The following is a 21,366-nucleotide window of genomic DNA, read 5'->3' as shown; positions in this document are numbered from 1 at the left end:
GTTTTCGCCGAGTCGGCAGCCGAGTCGGCGCATGTTTCTATTGTATCAGATGGGATGAAACAGACGCAGCGGTGCTCGCCGACAGGCGGCAGATTTGCCGACTCGGCCTGTCGTGTAGCTGGCGGTGCAGCGAGCGTTTTGAAGACTTTGTGCGCGCTCTAGCGCCATAGATTTAATACATTCAGCTGAATCACGGCTGACTTGATGCTTCGCTCTAGTCGGGCGTGGCTGAATTTACGCGGCGATTGCATCATTGGTAGGTATTCTTGTATTAGATATCATGAAGTATCTTTGAAATTCAATAATATACACGTAAAAGGACATATAGAGTAAGTAGTCTTTTGGAATAAGAATAAGAACAATCCTTTATTTTTCGGTAATTTTAGCTAGCTTCCTCACCTAATGTCACGCTCACTAATGTGTTTTGTCCACTGCCTGCTCGATACGCACCCGATGACTGCTTATAAACAGTCATTTTAGATGCAGTTCGAGCAGGCAGTGGTTTCGTCACAGTCGGCAAAAACCGCTCTGTGTATCAATCACAGCCGGCGGCCGACTCGGCAAAAACCGCTCCGTGTGTCATCAGCCTTAATCTCTATTTTCTCCTATAATGACATGGATAAAATATTTGTGACTGGAAACCAATTATTGAATTCATCTCTATTCACTTGTAATAAAATCTTCTGTATTAATACGTAGTTTACAACAAGCAACGGAACAAAAGAAACCGCGGCAAAGAGCATTACCACATGAAAAAAATGATAAACCTGTACTGTACTGTAATACTGGCAAACAGTTGAAGTTTTACATAATAAGATATTCAGCACGGTACGGTAGAGCTACGTTGAGCGCCAAGGTCAAAGACATTCGATCCAGAAGGCAGTGATTTTTTTTAGCAGAGCACGGGTGTGGGCGGAGTTATGTTATAAACACATCACAATACTAAGTCCAAGCGAACTTAAGTCCCCTGCCGATAACAAGATTTATAACTAAGTTTGGAGGATGGTAAACAGACTTTGGTTAGCTGTTGAGAGTTATTGCTCGCAATATGGCTTTTTTTTTTTTTTTTTAAGAATTGTTGTACGTCGCACCGACATAGACAGGTCTTACGGCGACAATAGGATAGTTAAGGAGCGGGAATGAAACGGCCGTGGCCTCAATTAAGGTCCAGCCCCTGCATTTGCTTGGTGTGAATATGGGAAACCACGGAAAACCACCTTCAGGGCTGTCAACAGTGGAATTCGAACTCACTAGCTTCCGAATGCAAGCTGACACCTACGTGCCAAAATTGGTTATACAGCGTAGCGCTAACTTGCTACACCTTTCTAGAGATGCCTCTATTTTTGGTGTAGGCTGAGTGAACCTCAGGGCAGTGAACATTCCAGAAGTGGAAACCGTTCTGGCAAAGCACTCTTTTCTTTATTTTTTATTTTACTTATTATGTCTTATGGCTGGGGTGATCCGAAGATTTGTGTGATGTGACGAACAAAATGTGTGACAGAAGTGTAACCATAGCAACCGTGCAGGCAGTGATGTAAGGTATGGATGGATGGTCAATGTTACATAGCAACCGTGCAGGCTATGTCTTATGGTTGGTTGCCATCTGAAATTAGCAGCCGTTGATGGATGGCCATGACCGGGAGACATATTTATTATAATTTGCTTTTCGCAAAGGCAAAGGTGTTTTCTTTTTGTCCGACTCGTTGGCTGAATGGTCAGCGTACTGGCCTTCGGTTCAGAGGGTCCCGGGTTCGATTCCCGGCCGGGTCGGGGATTTTAATCGCTTCTGATTAATTCTTCTGGCTCGGGGACTGGGTGTATATGTCCGTCCCAACACTCTCCTCATCATATTCAGACAACATACTACACTACCAACCACCACAGAAACTCGCAATAGTGCTTACATCCCTCCATAAAGGGTTGGCGTCAGGAAGGGCATCCGGCCGTAAAACAGGGCCAAATCCACATGTGCTACGCAGTTCGCACTCGCGACCCCACAGGTGTGGGAAAAGCGGCAGAAAAAAAAGGTGTTTTCTTTTTACAAATTATTTATGTTAAACTATTCAAGTCCTTGTTCCTAGACTAACTTACTTTTATCTTTATGTTTCAGTGCTGAAGAAGTGTTTCAATGCGTTCGACCGGGACAAGAGTGGCAGCATCCCAACCAACATGGTAGAGGAGATTCTACGTCTGATGGGTCAACCCTTCAATAGACAAACTCTCGAGGAACTCATAGAAGAGGTCGACGCCGACAGTAAGTAATTAACACTTTGTGCTCGCATGACGGATAAGCCCCGACACCGCTATCTCTGGTTGGGCTCAGATTACATTTCTGTCGGGACGTAGGCGGGGATGCCTCTCCCCTTCAGTGACTAAGTAGTTTCCCGGCCCTCTCTGGCCCTTTTCAGTTTCATCATTATCGCATTATTGCTGCTTTCGATTTGATCTCTTCTTTCCAGTACAAAAGCCAAGTCATTCATTTATGTGTCCGGTCGGCATTTCCAAAAACCTGCAGCTGCGATGGCTTTGTTGTTTCCTCTAAAAAACATCTTGTGATATGCGTGGGTTGTCCAGGAGAGGACAGATAAGTAGATGGCTTGGGTCTTGTTCAGCACCACATTCACAGGAGGGGTCTGCGTTTGATGGAAGAATTCCCCATTTCTTCAGGTTGCTCTTGCATTGAGGAATGCCGCCCACTCTTAGGCGGTTGAGGGACCTCCATACAGGGGAAGGTAGGTCGGCGCCACGAGCTAGTTCTTCCTTTGGTGACATGTCTTTGAGCAGTGAGATCCTCCATATGTTAAGACGAGTTGTTTCTGGTGTTCCCTCCAGCGGCAGAGTCCTAGCAAGAAAGCTCCTGCGGGATCTGAGGCGAGAGCTTGATGACCGTTCTTTGTTCTCTCGGCGTCTGCAGCAGTGGCCCTCTGGATGTCGGATGGGGCTATTCCAACCAATCGGGTACAGTTTTTGCACTGGTGTTGGTTTTAGTCATCCCGAGATTATCCTTGCCGTATCGTTGACCGCAATATCAACCTGTTTAGCAAGTACTGAAGCGTTCCACAGAGGAGCGGCATACTCAGCAGCTGACACACACAGCCCAAGTGCAGAAGTCCTCAGGATGTGCGGGCTGGCTCCCCAGATGCTGCCGATCAGCTTCTTAAGTATGCCATTGCAAGCACTGACCTTCTGTTTCGTGTTCATACATTGCTGCCTGTGCGTTAGAGCGTTACACCTAGATAAACTGGTGTTGGGCAAAGTTTCAGTCGTTCCCCTCACCATGTGATGTTCAGCTGTCGCCGCCAAGTATCAGATAGGTAGATGGTGGTAGTGGTGATTATTGTTTTAAGAGGACGTACAACTGGGCAACCAGTACTGGGGTCGGGCATGAAGTGAGATGAATCTTCGTAGCGAGATTTTAGGACCGGATGTCCTTCCTGGCGTCAACTTCATCAGAGGAGTTTATGAGAAGAGATGAATGACGTGATGTAGTAGGAAGGGAGAGGGTGAAACCCCGTGCCAGCACAAAGCCTACAACTGTCGAATAGCATTAAACTGTCTGCTCGAGTCATAACGTCTCCATTCGACGGACGAATCACGAACAACAGCGTCATATGCCCTCACTCCATATGAGCACTGCGGAGAGGTTTGTAAATGAATCCAGGCTTTTGGCACGCAATCTATTGATCAGATATTGTATACCACCACCTCTCGAACCGTGATAGTCAACACTGATGGTGAAATGTTTTCAACCAATGGGACTCGAATCGGCTAACTACAATGTCAGGCCATATATATCTGACGCCTAACTATCGTGGCCATCAGGCGGGCTTGAGGACATTAATAGGATAATAATAATAATAATAATAATAATAATAATAATAATAATAATAATAATAATAATAATAATAATAATGTTATGGTTTTAAGTCCCACTAAAAACTTTTACGGTTTTCGAAGACACCGAGCTGGCTGAATTTTATCCCGAGGGATTTTTTCCTTGCCTGTAAATCTACCGATACGGGGCTGAGTATTTGAGTACTTTCAAGTACAATCGCACTGATGAAGGACCGAACCTGCCAACTTGGGCTCAGAAATCCAGCGCTCATGACTTTTAGTGCGGGGAATGTCCGAGGATATGCTCGGTTTGCCCCTTCTTTAGCCGGTTTTTTTTCAGTATATCCCATGGGAGTGAGCTACATATATCGCGGCGGGTGATGCTTGCCAATCGAGAGTAGGAGCACGATACCTCGAAAATTCGTTTGAGTTCTGCAAGACATCCCACACTGCACGTTCCGCCTTGAAATCGTCAATAAATATTTTAAGAAACCATCATCGGTGAATTTTTTAAAATTCAATTTATTTATTTTTCCTTTTCACAATATTAGATGGTCTTTGTCTTTCAGGCAAACTCTAACTTGAGGAAGTGTTACTACGCAATAAAAAAATCACGAGCTAGAAATGGGAAACCACGGAAAACCAGTTTGATGATGGCCGACGGGGCATTCGAATCTACGTGTCCCCGAATACAAAGTACAGGTGCAGAACTGTCACCCCTTCCGTTCTCATTATACATGAACGACTTAGATGAGATGCTGACCAATTGTAAATATCACCTGTAAGCAGATGATATTCAATTATACATTCACACAAAGCCTAATGACTTAAACAATTCAATCACTAAGTTAAACGAAGACTTAGCAAATGTTAATGACTGGACTAACAGACATGGCCTGAAAGTGAACCCATCAAAATCACAGGCCATTATAATTGGTAAATACATATCATGCTAAAATACATCTATACCCCGTGTTACGCTCAGTAAAATTTAGCGATCATGTAAAGAATCTTGGAGTAGTATTCAATAAAAGTTGGTCGGAACATGTCACAAAAATTTCTCAAAGATTATTCTATTCATTACATTCTGCAAAAAGGATGAGGGACTTCCTTCCAAGAAGCACAAGAAAATTATTAGCTATTGGCTTTACGTCGCACCGACACAGATATGTCTTATGGCGACGATGGGACAGGGCAGGGCTAGGACTGGGAAGGAAGCGGCCGTGGCCTTAATTAAGGTACAGCCCAAGCATTTGCCTGGTGTGAAAATGAGAAACCACGGAAAACCATCTTCAGGGCTGCGACAGTGGGATTCAAACCTACTATCTCCCGAATACTGGATACTGGCCGCACTTAAGCGAGAAAATTATTAGTTCAGGGTCTAATATTTCCAATATTTGACTACGGAGATGTAGTTTATAACAGTACGAGCAAAACACTTTCATGAGGACTACAGCGAGCCTACAATGCTTGTGCTCGATTCGTATTAAATATTCCAATCCAAACTCATATTAGCCCTTTCCTCTCACAGCTGTCATGGCTGAGATTGACTGAACGACGTAAATACCACGCTGCTTCCCTTCTTCACAGTATTCTGCAAACAAGCAAACCAGACTATCTTAGAAGAGACTTTAAATATCTCTCCCCTTCCGATAGAGCTCCATAAAGGTCGTCCATACGGCCCCTCTTGTCCATTCCCATTCATCACAGTAACTCGTACAACAACTCATTCATACCTGCTACCATACGTTCCTGGAACTGAATCCCAGGTGAAATTAGAGGCATAGCCAATCCGAGGCTATTTAAAAGGAAATGTTTAATGTGGTACTCAAATCTGTAAAAAGTAGATCTCACTAACGTAAAAAAAAGTAATATTTAGTTCTTAACTATCAATAAGGATACAAAATTTTAGAGGTTAAGTAAATTAATTTTCGTGATTTTTTAGAAATATGTGTAACCAATGATTTTATGTACATTACTTTATAAAGAAGAAAGGCAATAAACTAAACTGAACTAACCAACCATGTCGCAACGCACTGAGCTAACCTGTCGCAGTCATCAAAAGCAGCATAGTGGCATTGATGACTAGAACTTTTATAGTTTCTAAAACAACACGACAGTCACTCGAAGTCTATACAGCACAAACTTGTCTCTCGGGGTTCGCCGTGAGGTAAGCTGTATATGCAACACACCCAACCGAACGGCAAAGCGGACAGCATACCAGAGCTAAATATAAATATGACATTTATCGCTCATAAAATATGAGAGCCACTAATTCGAGAGGGAAAAGCGAAAGAATTAACATCCGTTCTAACGTACGAGGGAGTGGTAGTGGTGGTGAATATTGTTTTAAGAGGAAGTACAACTTGGCAACCATCCTCTATTAACATTAATCATAGGGAAAAATTGGAAGGGGTCCCGACACTTCGAAAATTAATGCATCGGTGAAAGAAAGACAAGGGTCACGAAGGGCGTGACAATGAAATATTCTCTAGGCCTCGTAAACCCAATACCATCCGGGTCGGAAAAGAACAACAGTTGACCAAGGGAGGTCGGCCAGGTTAGGTAAAATTGAGAAGCCTAGCATAAGTGGCGACAATCCCAGGACACAGCTAAGGCCCCCGCGGTCGCCAACCTACGTTCAGAGCCCCTGGGGCCCCTTTTAGACACCTCTTACGACAGGCGGAGCATACCGTAGATGTTATTCTACCGTCCCCACCCACAGGGGGATAACGTAAAAGGGAGTTTATGAAGCTTAAAGAACGTTACGGGAAGCGATTTCATGAGCCATTTTTGAAAAATGAAAGTATTGGCCCAGAAAGACAAGAGCCACGAAGGGCGTGAAAATGAAAGACTCCCTACGATTTCAAAAAATATTTTTGAGACATTTTTACTGACATTTTTCCCATTTTCTCATTTTCTTTTTCCTTTTACTGTATTTTCTGTTTAAGGACGACACACACACACCCAGTCCCCGGACTAGTAAAAATAATCAATTAAGGTTAAACTCCCCCTCCCCTCTGGGAATCGAAGCCGGGTTCCCTTGAACCAAAGGCCAGCACGCTAACCATTTAGCCATGGAGCCGGACAGATTGGCACGCTAACACTGTCGGGGTCGGAAAAGAACAAGAGTTGACCAAGGGAGGTCGGATAGGATAAATGAAAGTGAGGAGTCTGGCACAAGTTAAAGCAATGCCAGGGCTCAGCTAAGGGGCCCGTGGTTAAAAACCACTCTCTAAAGTTAAGAGCCCATGGAGCTCCTTTTAGTCGCCTCTTACGCCAGGCAAGGGGATACCGTGGGTGTTATTCTACCGCCTCCACCCATAGGGGAGCGAAGTGTAGGATCCCTTCCATATTTTCTCTCTGATTAATGTTAATAAAGGATGGTTGCCCAGTTGTACTTCCCCTTAAAACAATTATCACTACCACCACCATTGTTGTTGCAACCTCACATAAATAAATGGGATATTTGGAGGGTGGTACCAGTGTAGCCTACCTAGTAAGTGACTGATTGACTGTTTTAAAGGACATGCTGTTGCCATGAACGACCCCTTCACTCAAATGTTGGTTGTCGAAATCTCTGAACAACAGCAACAAAAGCCCGAACACTTTAGCGTCTTCAGTTCGTCCCGGGCTTCCAGTATCATATCTTGCCTCACCATAATTTCACATCATATCCAGTGTTCTCCCCAGCAATTTTCGTCAGCCGGGTGGCAGAAATAAGTAGGCAGGTGGGGATTACTACGTAAAACATGAATACGATACAATTTCAATTTATTCCCCTCAGGACATAAACAATACTATCAGACAGTTAAACATTAAAACTCACGACGACTCAAATATGTATTCATATTATGTAACTAGCACCCTATCTAGGTTATGTTAGCCGGGCGGTCTGTAAAAACGGCAGAGCGCTGTGCTCATTGAAAAGGTCCTGGGCAGAACTCTGCATATAGCACATTTCGTGATTTGATAAAGCCATTTCGCCTGTATTCAGAACTCGTGCCCGTCTACAGGTCGCACTGGACACACTGGACGGACATTGACCTATAGGTCATTCAATGTTAAGAAAACAGTGTGTTCAGTTCGTCAGCGATTCCGCTGGTGGGATCCTCAACAGCTCTGCCATCAGCTGTCATAGATGGCCTAGGCATCACTGAAGAGGCGTACTAGGGAAATGAGGAGTGACGTAGTTTCCCGTTGCTTTCCTCACCGAGCCAGAGTTGCTATTACATATCAGTCTGCCAAGTCCACTGAAATACATACACCAACCGACCACACGAGCAACATTTACACACCATTCATAGCAGGGACTGGCTGCGTAAGGATTGGCATTACTAGCATCGCTCATACCTCAGTCACTTTCATATTGTCAAAGCCAAGGATAAGACAGAGACAGATCTATGAAAGTAACAAAACTGCTCTAGCCTATACCAGAAGACATAGTGCACTGTAAACACTAGGTCCTGCCAGCAAAGGCAGATGAAAACAGTATTACTGTTATGACAACAGGGTTGCCATATCAAATGGTTCTGTGCAACACCATCAAGAGGAAACGGCGGCACATAAATTTGTGAAATTCAGTATTTAAGTTCAAGATAAAAAGCGGAAGAAACTAAGCTGCAAATTATGTTTATGAACTAAAGAGATGGGGGTTTACAGGGGCTATTTTTGGTTTGTACAGAATCAGAGGTAAACTAAGGCGCATTACCTCAGCACTGAAGTGTAAGGCAAATTGGGGGAGAAAATAGACTAATAATTTTTATGGGCTCGAGGGGTGAGGGATGCATTTAACTGCATTTAATAAATATCTCCAGAAAACGGAGGTAATGATGTGCTGTCGTATCGTGACGTTCTCAGGCATAACGCAAATAAATCACTCACGTAGGCTAATCACATAACACTGAACACAAGTAGGCCTCTGCACTGATATGAAGGCTAAAAAACACACGCATCAAATAAATAACGTTCACGACTTCTCTACAAAAGAAATCACTGTATTAATGTTAAAAGAAAAAATCACACACGTAGAATAATCACATAAACACTCACTCAACACAAGACAACTACGCACTGATTTAAAGTCTAAATACACACCCGCAACAAATAAATACTGCAGATGATTTCACTACAGAAGTGAGCTGCCGGCGATTCATAGAGTGAGGGACTACACGAGGCTTGTACCAGAGCAACACAGAAGAAGAAAATTAAGGAAGGCTACGAAGCGATGGCTGTTTCCGCCATTGTGCTTTCTCCCTACGAATGTATTTACGAAAAAGGAAATGTTATGTAGTTATTTTAATAACTCAGGGTAAAAATGCCTCATCCTTTTTATCCATCCCTTAATCACGAGGATTTATGGGTGTCTCAGAATGGGTGTGTTCACTCCTTGTAGGTCCATAAGAGCAAAACCGTTTTCTTAACGTGGAATGAGCTATAGAACATTGCACAACCTTGGAGGGGAGGGCGACATGGGAAAATCACAGCTGTGTTGATGTTCTGTTTAGCATATTGACTGCTCAAAAACATTGGCCAAAGTTCTGTGATTTATTTTCTGTTACACATCAACATTTTTGAAGTTAAAATGATCTGCCTTATTTCAATTAGACTGCACTCTGTACTGCCTTGTTGAAAGGTTTACTGCTGGATGATGACTTACGTTTTTATTTGTTAATGCTAGAATGAATTCTAAATTTCTTTCAGAATCTGGTCGACTGGAGTTCGACGAGTTCGTGACGTTGGCGGCTAAGTTCATAATGGAAGAGGACGATCAGATCATGGAGAAGGAACTCCGGGAAGCATTTAGATTGTACGACAAGCAGGGTAAGTGAATTAAGTATTTAGCAGGTGGGAAGTCAAAACAGTCAAATGCTGTACGGTCACTGGTCCGTATGAATAGCGACAAAGATTACCATTTTGAATCCATTATACGAACGCATTTTTGATCTGTGTGGGAAACTTTGTAAACGATACGTCCTGAAACTGCTGTTCTTAAAACCCTCGTGCGCATTCCAGCAAATTATTTTGAATTCAGACTTCGGCCGTGGTTAATCTTACGGCGTTAAACGTAGCATATTCTCTCATTGTGAATGGCCTTTCCAAATCGTATCGTGTGACATTATCAGCAGCAATTGAATTGGTAAACTAAGGCTCCTAATGGAATATATGTGCCTCGGGGGTAATAATATAATAATAATGTCTTGGCAAAACGTCTAACTAGTTTTACGGTTTTGGAAGACGCCGAGGTGCTAGGATTCTGTCATGTGGGAGTTCTTTTACGTGTTGGTAATCTACGGAGGAAATGCTACGAGATATCATCCTGTCATTTCTTACCATTAGAGAAAGGGGAAGAGGTCCGATTCGAAGAATAAAGGCAGCGGAAAAAGAAAGAAAAGGTTTATGAAAGGTGTGAAGATGAAAGATTCCCTAGGCATCGCAAACTTACTGTCGGGATTAGAAATAAACAAGGAAAAATGTAAAGAAAATATGTAAAATATGTAAATGTTTATGCTCCTATCCCCCTTAAATAATGAAGTTTAATTATATTTTGTTTCACTAAAATCATCATAACAATGTGCTTTTATCCTGTTGTTAAACTCGAATGTCATGCTGAGTTTCTTGTACAGTCAGAAGACAATTAAAATTAATTTCTTACTGCGCAGGTAATGGTTATATTCCAACGTCTTGCCTTAGAGAAATCCTCCATGAGCTGGACGAGCAACTGACACCAGATGAATTGGACATGATGATTGATGAAATTGATGCTGATGGTTCGGGTACAGTGGACTTCGATGGTTAGTATCATAAATCTCAGTGCTTTTACGTTTAGTCTGCTTCAGTGCTAGCTGCCTTTCATGTGATAAACGCCATCATAATAACAACTACTAACATTTAGGAATCAAAGTTTGTACCAACATTTGACTTATTCTAGTTAACTAAAACTGAATGGATAGATGTTTTTTTGTTTTTGTTTTTTCTTCTCCAACCTATACCTCATTTTTGAAATATTTTGACCCCTATTAACATCTCTTTCTTCTATAATTCTTGTGTAATATTTACATCTCCTAGTTTCTTGACTTCATTTTTGTGTAACTTTGATCAATTGTCTTAAAAGCAGGTGTTTGTGTTGTTAGACCATGTCAAACATTTAATGTTCAACTTTTATTTCTTCAGAGTAACCGTCAATTTGAATGAATGGTGGGTATCAGTAACAATGAGTTGATATATTTTGGGAGAAAATGGAAGAATGTAGCTCTGATTGACTGATGCAATGATTATGTTGTCATCACTTGCTTTAGAAGGCGGCTGGTCCATCGAAGCTGATGTTTGGTATTACCCCTTCCAAGATGCAACTGTTACTTTCTACTGCGACTGCACTGAGTAAACATATGTAAGGGTCCACCTACTTGCTTTCTCCAAGTATGGTGATCCGTCACTATAAGGGTAGTCTTGTGGGAAGATTTGCCCACCATGCGCTGCAGCTGGTCCATTCATCTGATTGGGTGTATTCCTCATGGTCTCTTGATATTAACCTTTCCCTCTACCACAAACTTCTCCAGGATGCCCGTTCTTCTGGCGAGGCATCCAAAATACCAGAGGTAAATGTGGCTTATCAGCTCGAGAAGACTATTTCTTCCAGAATGGACGGATTGGTTCGCTGTTCAGTACACAAAATTCGGAGAAAGCAAAACGTATTTTGTGTAAACGAACACAAAGCAGTCGAGTTTTAAAAATGAAAAGAAATACAATTACTCGGCAAAGGGTTACCTGATATCAAAATACTCAGCTAACATCACTGAATAAACTCTGAAAGCTTGTCGGTCAAGTTCACTTCCATGCTGGATATAATCTCAATGCTACTGCCACTCGTCATTCTTTCTGAGTGACTGGATCACTTCTTCTGAAATTTTCAGAAGCAGGGGAATCGTCAATAAACAACAGAAGTCTGACAAGGCCTAACAACTGATAGCATCTGATAGCATACTCAAGAGCTGTATGTATACACCTGGCTGCTTGGAAAAAATTCCCTGCTATAGGACTGACTAGAACATAAGCCGGTGATTCAGCACCAAGTGTTGGGTGGAGGTAAATAATCCAACTCCCTAAAGGGGCCGATGGCTTTGGGCACAGGAGCTCATTTATCTCAGTGCTAGTCCCTCAGAGGAAGAAATGCCACTGAAACCCAGCAGACAGCTTCTGTTCTCCAGGTTAGGGGTGATGTCATTGAAACCTGGCAGTTAGGCCTCCGATTGTGGCGAGCCCATTGTAATAATATCTTATATGAGGCATCAAAGTGGATCTGAAGAAAGATCTAAGAAGTACCGCAGAAGTGACACACATCTCTTGCGTCTCCAGGGAGGTGTGGGACATGGAATACAGATCAGTGATACACAGCTCCCTGGGTAAGCATAGTGTAATGGAGGAAGAACAAAGAATGTATAAGCCTGCATCAGAATACTAATAATTCATTAGTTAGGAGAACAATTCTATAAGAAAAAGAATATATAAAAATATTTAAACAAATAACTAAATTTCTTTCATAGAACAGAGTGTTTCTCATATCAACAGAATACCTTATTTCCTAATCAATTCTGCAACAATAATCTTCAATTGATATGAACATTAATGTATTTGAGATTAATGCTGCTAATTCTGACAGCAAATGCAAATTTAATGCTAGCTTACATAGTGGATGCATGTTTCTAAACTATACAATATAACATAACTTACTTTCTAACTACTATTAAATTAATTAACCAATTAAACAATTCAGCTATATACAGTACTTTCGTGTATAAAATAAAACTAGAATTATCTCTTGTGGAGAAAATTAGTGCCATATACTGTATGAATTCTCATAGCAGTAACTGAGTAAATCAAAAATATACATTCCATTTAGTAATTCTGCAGAGGTAATCTTTGTTGGAGCAAACACCACCTTCATTCATTCCAGCCAGGACAAGTTTCTGTTGGTGATGTACACCGAATACATTATTAAAAATGTCAGCAATATGGGGACAATACAGAAATACTGATTTTATTTAAAAATTCTATTTTAATCTTTATTACATGTTCTGTATCATAATCTTCTTCTGAGGAACCCGTACCACTTTGTGTTCAGGAAAACGTAATGGTGTTGATATGGTCAAAAGAGCCATACAAAGTCTAGTTTGCATGCGCATTATTAGCCTACCTTGTCCACAGGAAAATGACAAAGTATGCCTGTGGGAAGTGTAAAAAGCAATTTTAATCAATCAATCATCACTGATCTGTCCAGCTCCATGGAGGGTTCCGGGTTCAATTCCCAGCCGGGTTGGGGATTTTAACCTTCATTTGTTAATTCCAATGGCTCAGGGACTGGGTATTTGTCTTCAGCAATAGAATTCATCATAGATAGGCCCCCATCCCACACAGACATGCTGGTCGCCTATATGCATCAACTCAAAAGACCTACACCAGGCACTCCTGAGTGACTGACACTCACTGGCAACTGACTCAAGACTGACTGGTGCTCATCAGCAACTGACTCAAAACTGAATGGTGCTCATTCGCAACTGACTGGTGCCCATTCGCAACTGACCCAATACTGACTTGCGTTACCAGTTTTGCTCTTTAAATAGGTGTGCGGAAGATTCTCGACAAAGTACCTCACAGTTTCTCCAGGCGCCTTTTCTGTAGTTCCTGTATTTTTTAAGGAGCCCTGCCAACAATTCGCTATGGCTATTATTTTGCTTGCCGCTAGCTCAGCTGCATTGCCATCACTCCACCAGCATTGTAGCCTTCTCCCAGCACCCACAATCTCAGCTGTCATAATGACAGTGTTTACATGTTTGATTCTACTAAATAAGTCATATAAAGATAGGAACATGACGAGGAACACATAATAGGATAAACAGAATGGCAGATCAAGGTAGAAAGAGTGAGCAATAGAAAGAGAAGACAAGTACAAATATGAAAGCACATCTTCATACACTGCCGTTTTTTAATAGATGGCCCTCCTCTCATCAATCCGTGTTGTTTTACGGATTCTACGAGTCCACTATGAGCCGTTTCTGCTTCCCAGCTTCATCAGAAGGGCGGGCATCTACACTTGTTGAGGGGCCATCTAGATAGATTTCCAGTGTTGACACGGGCAATGTAGGATTAGAAGAAAGGTGGATGAATTCAGAAAATAGGAAGAAATGTTAAGATGAATACACAAAAGACACACAAAAAGAGAAAATATATCAATGGCATAACATAAGCATTGGACAGGCACAAACAAATGTCAAATCAAGTCGTATGAAGATTATCCCAATTAATATACTACACTGAGAGTTCACTTTGGTTGAGATGGAATGAACTTTTGTGATCAGTGTTGTGATTCATTCTTCATTCCCTATCCAGAGAATGGTGGTGGTGATTATTGTCTTAAGAGCAAGTACAACTGGGCACCCATCCTCTATTAACACCAATCAGAGGAAAAAAAATGGAAGAGATTCAGCACTTACAAAATGAAGGTATTGACCAAAGAAAGAGAAGGGCAATGAAGGGCATGATATTGAAAGACTCCCTAGGCCTTGAATGCTCTAATACCATCAGGGTCGGAAAAGAACAAGAGTTGACCAACGGAGGTCAGATAAGATAGATGAAAGTGAGGAGCCTGGCACAAGTAAATCGAAGCAATGCTAGGACTCAGCTAAGGGCTCCATGTCTGCCAACCTATGCTCCCAAGTTAAGAGCCCCTGGGGCCCTTTTTAGTTGCCACATAGACTACTTTCACATGCTCCACTGCCTTCCATACCATTCCGCTCCACTTTTTCAGACATTCTGTTTTTCCTTGCTGTCCCTTTCTGGGAACTTGCCGTCATCTTCAATTCCCCACCACATCTTTTGCATCTCAGTTTGACTTTGGACCGTGGATGCATGATCTACTTGTTGCCAAGAGTGAAAGGGACTTCAGGCAGTTATATTTGGGAACAAAACATGACGGCTTTAGTTAATGGAAGCGAGCTGGAAGCCAGCAGTCAATCGCACCCTGCAAAGTTCACGAGTTCTAAGTGATCCTTGTTTGGTGTGGAGAAGTGCCAATCCACTTTCTTCCTCACTCTCTCCCGTCTTTACCCTTTCTTCGTGTCGAGTACAGTAGACGATTTGGCAACTCTGGCTACAAGAGATGTAGTAAATCCCACCACTAATAGACTTCGGGCTGCCGCTGGAGGTCAGTGGTGTGAGGCGGTGTGTGGAGTGGAGTGGTGCGAAAACGGCCTTACGACAGGCAAGGGATATCGTTGTCATCCTACCGCCCCCACCCACTTAGGGCCTGTTCAGAGAGCAAGTTTAAAGTCTGATTTTATCATTTTGTGAACAATGATATTGATCACTTAGTGATTCTGTCTCCCACAGAACATTTTCCTATTCGGAGTCAAAAATTTTTCTTACCACCCAAGGGTGAACTTTCCTTTGTTCTCGTGTGCACAAGTTTTCCATTAGAGCCAATATTGCACATGCAAACTAGTCATTGCACAGTGTTTTGCACAATGTCAACAATTTTGTACTTTTCCTATCTCAAAGTATGATAGTGCCTTGTTAGATGTAGTTGAACTTGTTACTAATATGAAATTAATACTTCTTATACTTTTTCTTTCTGAGCTTCTTTTTCTTTCTGTTCCTTTAGTGTTTGAATCTAAAAAAACTAACACTCGGCTTATTCACAGAACAGTTTTCAAAATCAACACAACAAAATTTACTCATTCAATACATTCTAAATCATGGAATGCTGTAGTGTGATGCTTAAGTTAGTGCTGAATTTTATTTGTACTTTTCCAGAATTCAGAGCGATGATGACGGGCTAAACCGTTAGCCATCTCGACAGGAAAACTCCATGCCAAAAGACATTTCAACTGTATTATACTGTACGTGCCTTATCCACCAACATTAAGACATTTCATTGTGCTCATCAGGACAGACTATTTAATTAAATCATGTGTATACGTTATTTCTGTGAGTGAATGTCGATAGACAATTTGAAGTCGTCAAACAAGCGAGGATACCGTCTACCTTAATGTCACAGAGTAACCTTTCTACAACTATATCTTCTAAGTCGAAGGATACACATCATCTACTGTATCTCTCCTAATACAAGATGACCTTGAAATTTCAGTATACATGAACTATTTTGGAAGTGAAAGTAAAGGGAAGAAGCAATATTTCTCATAGAACGAAGTTTGAGGTTAACATATAAAATGATTAATTTGTTTGAAAAACAAACGTATGGTTTTTAAAGAACTTAAGATAATAACAATAAAATAGAGGCAAATGTGGTCATTGTAGGGGTAGAATATAAGTTATATTATTCTGTATTGCTTGTCAACTATAGCTGATCACACTGATGGAAAAAAAACTATTGAAATACACAGATACAGCGCAAAGAATAAATACCTACATAAAATAATACATAACACGTACCATAGTGAAAGTTTCCCGGTCATCTCATCAAATGGCATATAACCTACTACTACAAGCACAAACAAAGAACAAAAATATTCATCATTTTCTTTGAATTGATCAAACATAACCTCAAAAAATGTATCACAAGAACAAGAAAACAGTATCGAGCATAAATAGTGAGCAGTTGACCAGAAAGGGTTAAGTTACTTCATGAATTGATAATGAACTCTGGCTTTTAAGGGTAATAGCTTTCGAAACTGAAACTTTGTCTCGTATTAGGAGAAATACATTGTGTAAATTTTTATGGATGATGTTCTTTTTTTGTTCTACATATCAACTGTGTTATTATTATTTTTTCTCAAAGCAATGTGTATTATTTTTAAACCAAAGTCTGATGTGTTTGTAAATGTTGTTTTGTAATAGCAAGACTGTATTGTCAATATATATATATGTTTCTTATCTACTCTTCTGCATGGTAGTTTTATTTCTTCTCTCACTTTCCTCTTCCTAACACCTAGCATAGGGGTTCCAAATTAAAGCCCACAGCACAAAGATATAGCGGTACATCAGAAGTATTAGATGCACCCAAAGGTACATTCTTGAAGAAATGGTAGAGAAAAGGTACAAAATCTGATCAAAACTATCTGGACACTTACCGGTACTTGAAATTGTTGTTTAAGTGTTCTTCTGATACACTGTCCAGTAATAGACATTAACCCATAAATTAAAACATCTGACCATACATGAATGCAAAATTCTTCCCATTCACTGTGATATTCAACTTACTTTAGTCAACTTACAAGTAACAATGTAGCAATTTGCTACGTTGCTCTTTCTTTTTAAATACAATTTGCCTTATATCGCACCAATACGGATAGGTTTTAAGGTGACGATGGGAAAGGAAAGGCCTAGGAGTGGGATGGAAGCGGCCATGGTCTTAATTAAGGTACAGCCCCCCAGCATTTGCCTGGTGTGAAAATGCAAAACCACAGAAAACCATCTTCAGGGCTATCAACAGTGAGGTTCAAACCCACTATCTCCCGGATACAAGCTCACAGCTGTGCGCCTCTAACTGCACGGCCATCTTGCTTGGTACTATTTCTTTCCTTGGCACCAGAGGCTTACCACCTTTCACATTATGTATTTTTATCTGTAGTGGTATAGTCTGTTTTTATTAAGTACCACAGCCTGCAATCACTGTCTTATTAACACAGTTATTTTTTAGGTAATAAAATGTAATTCACATCTTTGTTATATCAACAACAACAACGCATTATTGAAGTTCCTCAATGGTCAGTATTTATGCAAGTCAATTCCAATTAGCCAATGGAACAAGTATAGCACATACGACACGGTATTTAATAACATTATTTTTGACATAAATATGTCTTATGGTTGAGGGTCATCTGAAGTTTTCGCATCACAAAATTAGCTAGTGCATACCGTGGAGGCCACTGCGTAGGCTAACTGGAGCCACTGGCAGTGCCAATGCACTAAGAGACTTTGTCTCATCACTAAAAATTGATGCCTGCTTGGCCATCAGATGATATAGATGTTGATTCCCATAGGGAATCTGAAATATTTGTCCTGAATGAGCAAATTTATAATGTCCAATAACGGACCATTTATATTGGTATTATAAATTTGCTCATTCAGGACAAATATTTCAGATTACCTATGGGAATCAACATCTATATCATCTGATGGCCAAGCAGGCATCAATTTTTAGTGATGAGACAAAGTCTCTTAGTGCATTGGCACTGCCGGTGGCTCCAGTTAGCCTACGCAGTGGCCTCCACGGTATGCACTAGCCAGCGTATTGGTAGGTGTGCTAGGTACCAACTGATGAGCCCACCCTAGCACAAGAGGGCAAAACGCTGGCAACCAAGAATGAGCTAGCTGGAAAATTTATAATGTCCAATAACGGACCATTTATATTGGTATTATAAATTTGCTCATTCAGGACAAATATTTCAGATTCCCTATGGGAATCAACATCTATATCATCACAAAATTAGCTGTAAGAAATGCGTGATGCAACTGTGGAGGCTGTGATGTGAAGACTGAGGAATGGCCATGACGGAGAGACATATTATCATTACGATTTGCTTTACATCGCAAACGCCGGAAAAGCCATCCATCTAATTTTTGATCTGATTTTTGATATGCTCTATTGGTGGAAAAGAATCTAATTCCCTCCATGGGAACTTAGAATTTCCATTCCGACACAGATAGGTCTTATGGCGACGATGGGATAGGAACGGCCTAGGAATGGAAAGGAAGCGGCCATGGCCTTAATTAGGTACGGCTCCAGCATTTGCCTGATGTGAAAATGGAAAACCACGGAAAACCATCTTCAGGGCTGCCGACAGTGGGGTTCGAACCCACTATCTCCCGGATGCAAGCTCACAGCTGCGCACTCCTAACCACATGGCCAACTTGCCCGGTCAAATGCAAATAAATTCTTCATTATCAATTTGACTTTCATTTGCTGAAAGACACTGATTTTCCCAAAAGGAAATATGACACCATTCCCCCCTTTATAATTGCATTATTTTGTGCACGAGTCCAAACGTAATTTTGTAGCATAAAGGTTAATACATGGTTCTATTGGGCTAGCATTTATTACAGCTCAAACTCTGCACGGAAGACAGTCTATCAGATGTCAGAACATATTCAGGGGAATGGCAAACCATTCTTTCTTGCAGCGCTGTAGCAAGCATAGTTACTGTAGTAATGTGGATCGCTGGGTTCTGGAGCAAAGTCACTATTCTAGTTCCTCCAAGAGGTGTTCGATAGGACTGAGGTCGGGGCTTGGGGCTAGCCAACCTATTTCTGAAACATTACTGTGCACAAACCACTTACGAATAGGCCCTGCTTCATGATATGAAGTTTTTTTTTTGCTAGTCGTATTTTTTTTAACATCGCACCGACACAGATAGGTCTTACAGCAATGATGGGACAGGAAAGGGCTAGGAGTGGGAAGGAAGCGGCCATGGCCTTAATTAAGGTACAGCCCCAGCATTTGCCTGGTGTGAAAATGGGAAACCACGGAAAACCATTTTCAGGGCTGCCGACAGTGGGGTTCGAACCTACTATCTGCCGAATACTGGCCGCACTTAAGCGACTGCAGCTATCGAGCTCGGTGATATGAAGCTTTATTATATTGAAAGAGACAGTGATCTTCTCCAAACAGGTCTTCTACCGCAGAAAACATGCAACAGGCTAAAATGTCCTTTATATCCTCCTCTCTTTAATGTTCTCTTTGGTATTATGAGAGGCCCAAATTACTTTCATGAAAAGAACCTCCTGCACTGTCACCTGACTTCCATCAAATTTCACAGTGATCTCTGTACAGGCTGGCCAATGTTGTTTGCCTGGCATTTGCCACACCTAAACCCTCCCATCTGATTTTCATATCCATCACAGTCCATCACTCCAAATCAAGTACCGGTATCTCTAATCATCCACGGATCAGTGGAGATGCACCTTACACCACTGAATGCAGTACTTTGCATTCACTAGCGAAATGTGCACAGCCAAGGTGCTAGATATGTAACTCACAGATAAAGGTATTACACGATAAGATGTAATTTTTCCGTATCACCTTCTGCAATGCTTGACAGTCCTTGTCAGTCAACATGTGGCCTGTCTGAAGATGATTTTGCCGGGATTGTATCTTCCCATTTCTACTTCGCGATCACGACCCACAGTCGACTCAGTAGCTTGAAAAGGGCAGAAATGGTCTTGATAGATTTCTTACTGATGTGGGAACCAATAACCATTCCACATTCAAATGATATCTAGGCTCTAGTTTATGTGTACAAAGTGGTGTCCATTTACTTGTGATCAGATGGTGTTTACTGATTAAGGGCCCCCACACACATACAGTTTGGCCTTCTGACTGGCCTTACAGGCAAAACTGTTACAGCTTGCCTTCTCCCTTTCCTTCACCATATACACACAGACAAACTGGCAGGCTACTCACAGTCACAGTCTTCCAGCCTATGTCGCCAACTGCAGTGCAGCCATATTTATTTTTAAAACATGTCTTTCATGAAATAATATGTATTTTGTTAAGAAGGAAGCCATACTTTTCAGTGCTAACTCAGTTCATGTAACTTTAAAGCTTTTCAATCTGTCAGAAACACTAATTAGAACACACAACACTATAACATGCCTGTAAAAAAAAAGAAACACACCATTGAACAAAGAATGACATGTTTCGTTCTTCAAAGAACATCATCAGATTCTTATCTGTAGTAAATTCTCTGAATTTACACAGTGTCATAGTTGCTCTAGACGTTTTGGTAGGTTATTATTTATCACAATAACAAATAATAACAACACAAATACATTTCCATGAATGGCACTGACATCACTGGAAAATGATGTAATGAAGAATTACCAATAAACTAGCCAGGCAATTAAAAGCTCATTAAAAGACCCTACATAATTTCTAAAAGATTTAAAATATAGTAATAATAATTTTTAAAAAACCCATGGCACTACAGCCCTTGAAGGGCCTTGGCCTACCAAACGATTCGGCCGTTTTTCTTGGCTTTCTAGACCGAACAATAATAAAGTTAAAAGTACAATTCAAAGTAGCCATTGACTAGAGCATGATGAAAAGGACAAACTAGCCAGTTGGCTTCACGCCAATGACAGAGCATTACACCACCTGGACTAGCGAGGAGAGAGGGAGTTCCATTGAATCCCTCCATTAAGATAAGTTCTGACTTTCAAATATTAAAGGGAATACAGAATTTAAACATAAATTTTTCTACATTTCCAAATAAATTTCAATTTATATAAGAAAAGTAGTGTGATCTGGTATAGTTTGATGTTTTTTTAAAATAAAACATATCATTCTTTGTTTAATAGCGTGGACTTTTAACAGATATGTTATAATGTTATAATCAGTGCTCAGTAGACTGAAAATCTCTGAAGTTATATTAAAATAATATATACTGCTTTTGCGGACGATTTAGCATTACTTGCAAATACAATAGAAGAGGCTAAATTTCAAATTGAACAACTAGAAATTATAGCTAAAAAAATGGGATTACAAATTTCATTTGAAAAAACAGAAATGATGCCAAC

At 40.9% G+C, this 21,366-nt stretch overlaps 1 protein-coding gene across 2 annotated transcripts in view; it reads left to right on the top strand.

Moving 5' to 3' along the window:
* LOC136885019 (troponin C, isoallergen Bla g 6.0301) overlaps positions 1-21,366 on the top strand; it is an 86,028-nt gene that overhangs the window by 46,563 nt on the left and 18,099 nt on the right. Inside the window, exons 3-6 of one of the 2 annotated variants that reach the window (XM_067157404.2) lie at positions 2,111-2,254; positions 9,538-9,657; positions 10,497-10,628; positions 15,643-16,734. In XM_067157404.2, the coding sequence (XP_067013505.1) occupies positions 2,111-2,254; positions 9,538-9,657; positions 10,497-10,628; positions 15,643-15,668 (422 nt within the window). In that variant the 3' untranslated portion in view covers positions 15,669-16,734. Of the gene's footprint in view, positions 1-2,110; positions 2,255-9,537; positions 9,658-10,496; positions 10,629-15,642; positions 16,735-21,366 lie in introns of those variants that run through there. The other variant, XM_068230179.1, reaches the window with a different exon arrangement.

The sequence above is a fragment of the Anabrus simplex genome, chromosome 13 (assembly GCF_040414725.1).
Source record: "Anabrus simplex isolate iqAnaSimp1 chromosome 13, ASM4041472v1, whole genome shotgun sequence".
Taxonomy (NCBI): Eukaryota; Metazoa; Arthropoda; class Insecta; order Orthoptera; family Tettigoniidae; genus Anabrus; species Anabrus simplex.
Note: the sequence above shows the minus strand (reverse complement) of the source record. Positions and strands in the feature narration are given on the sequence as shown.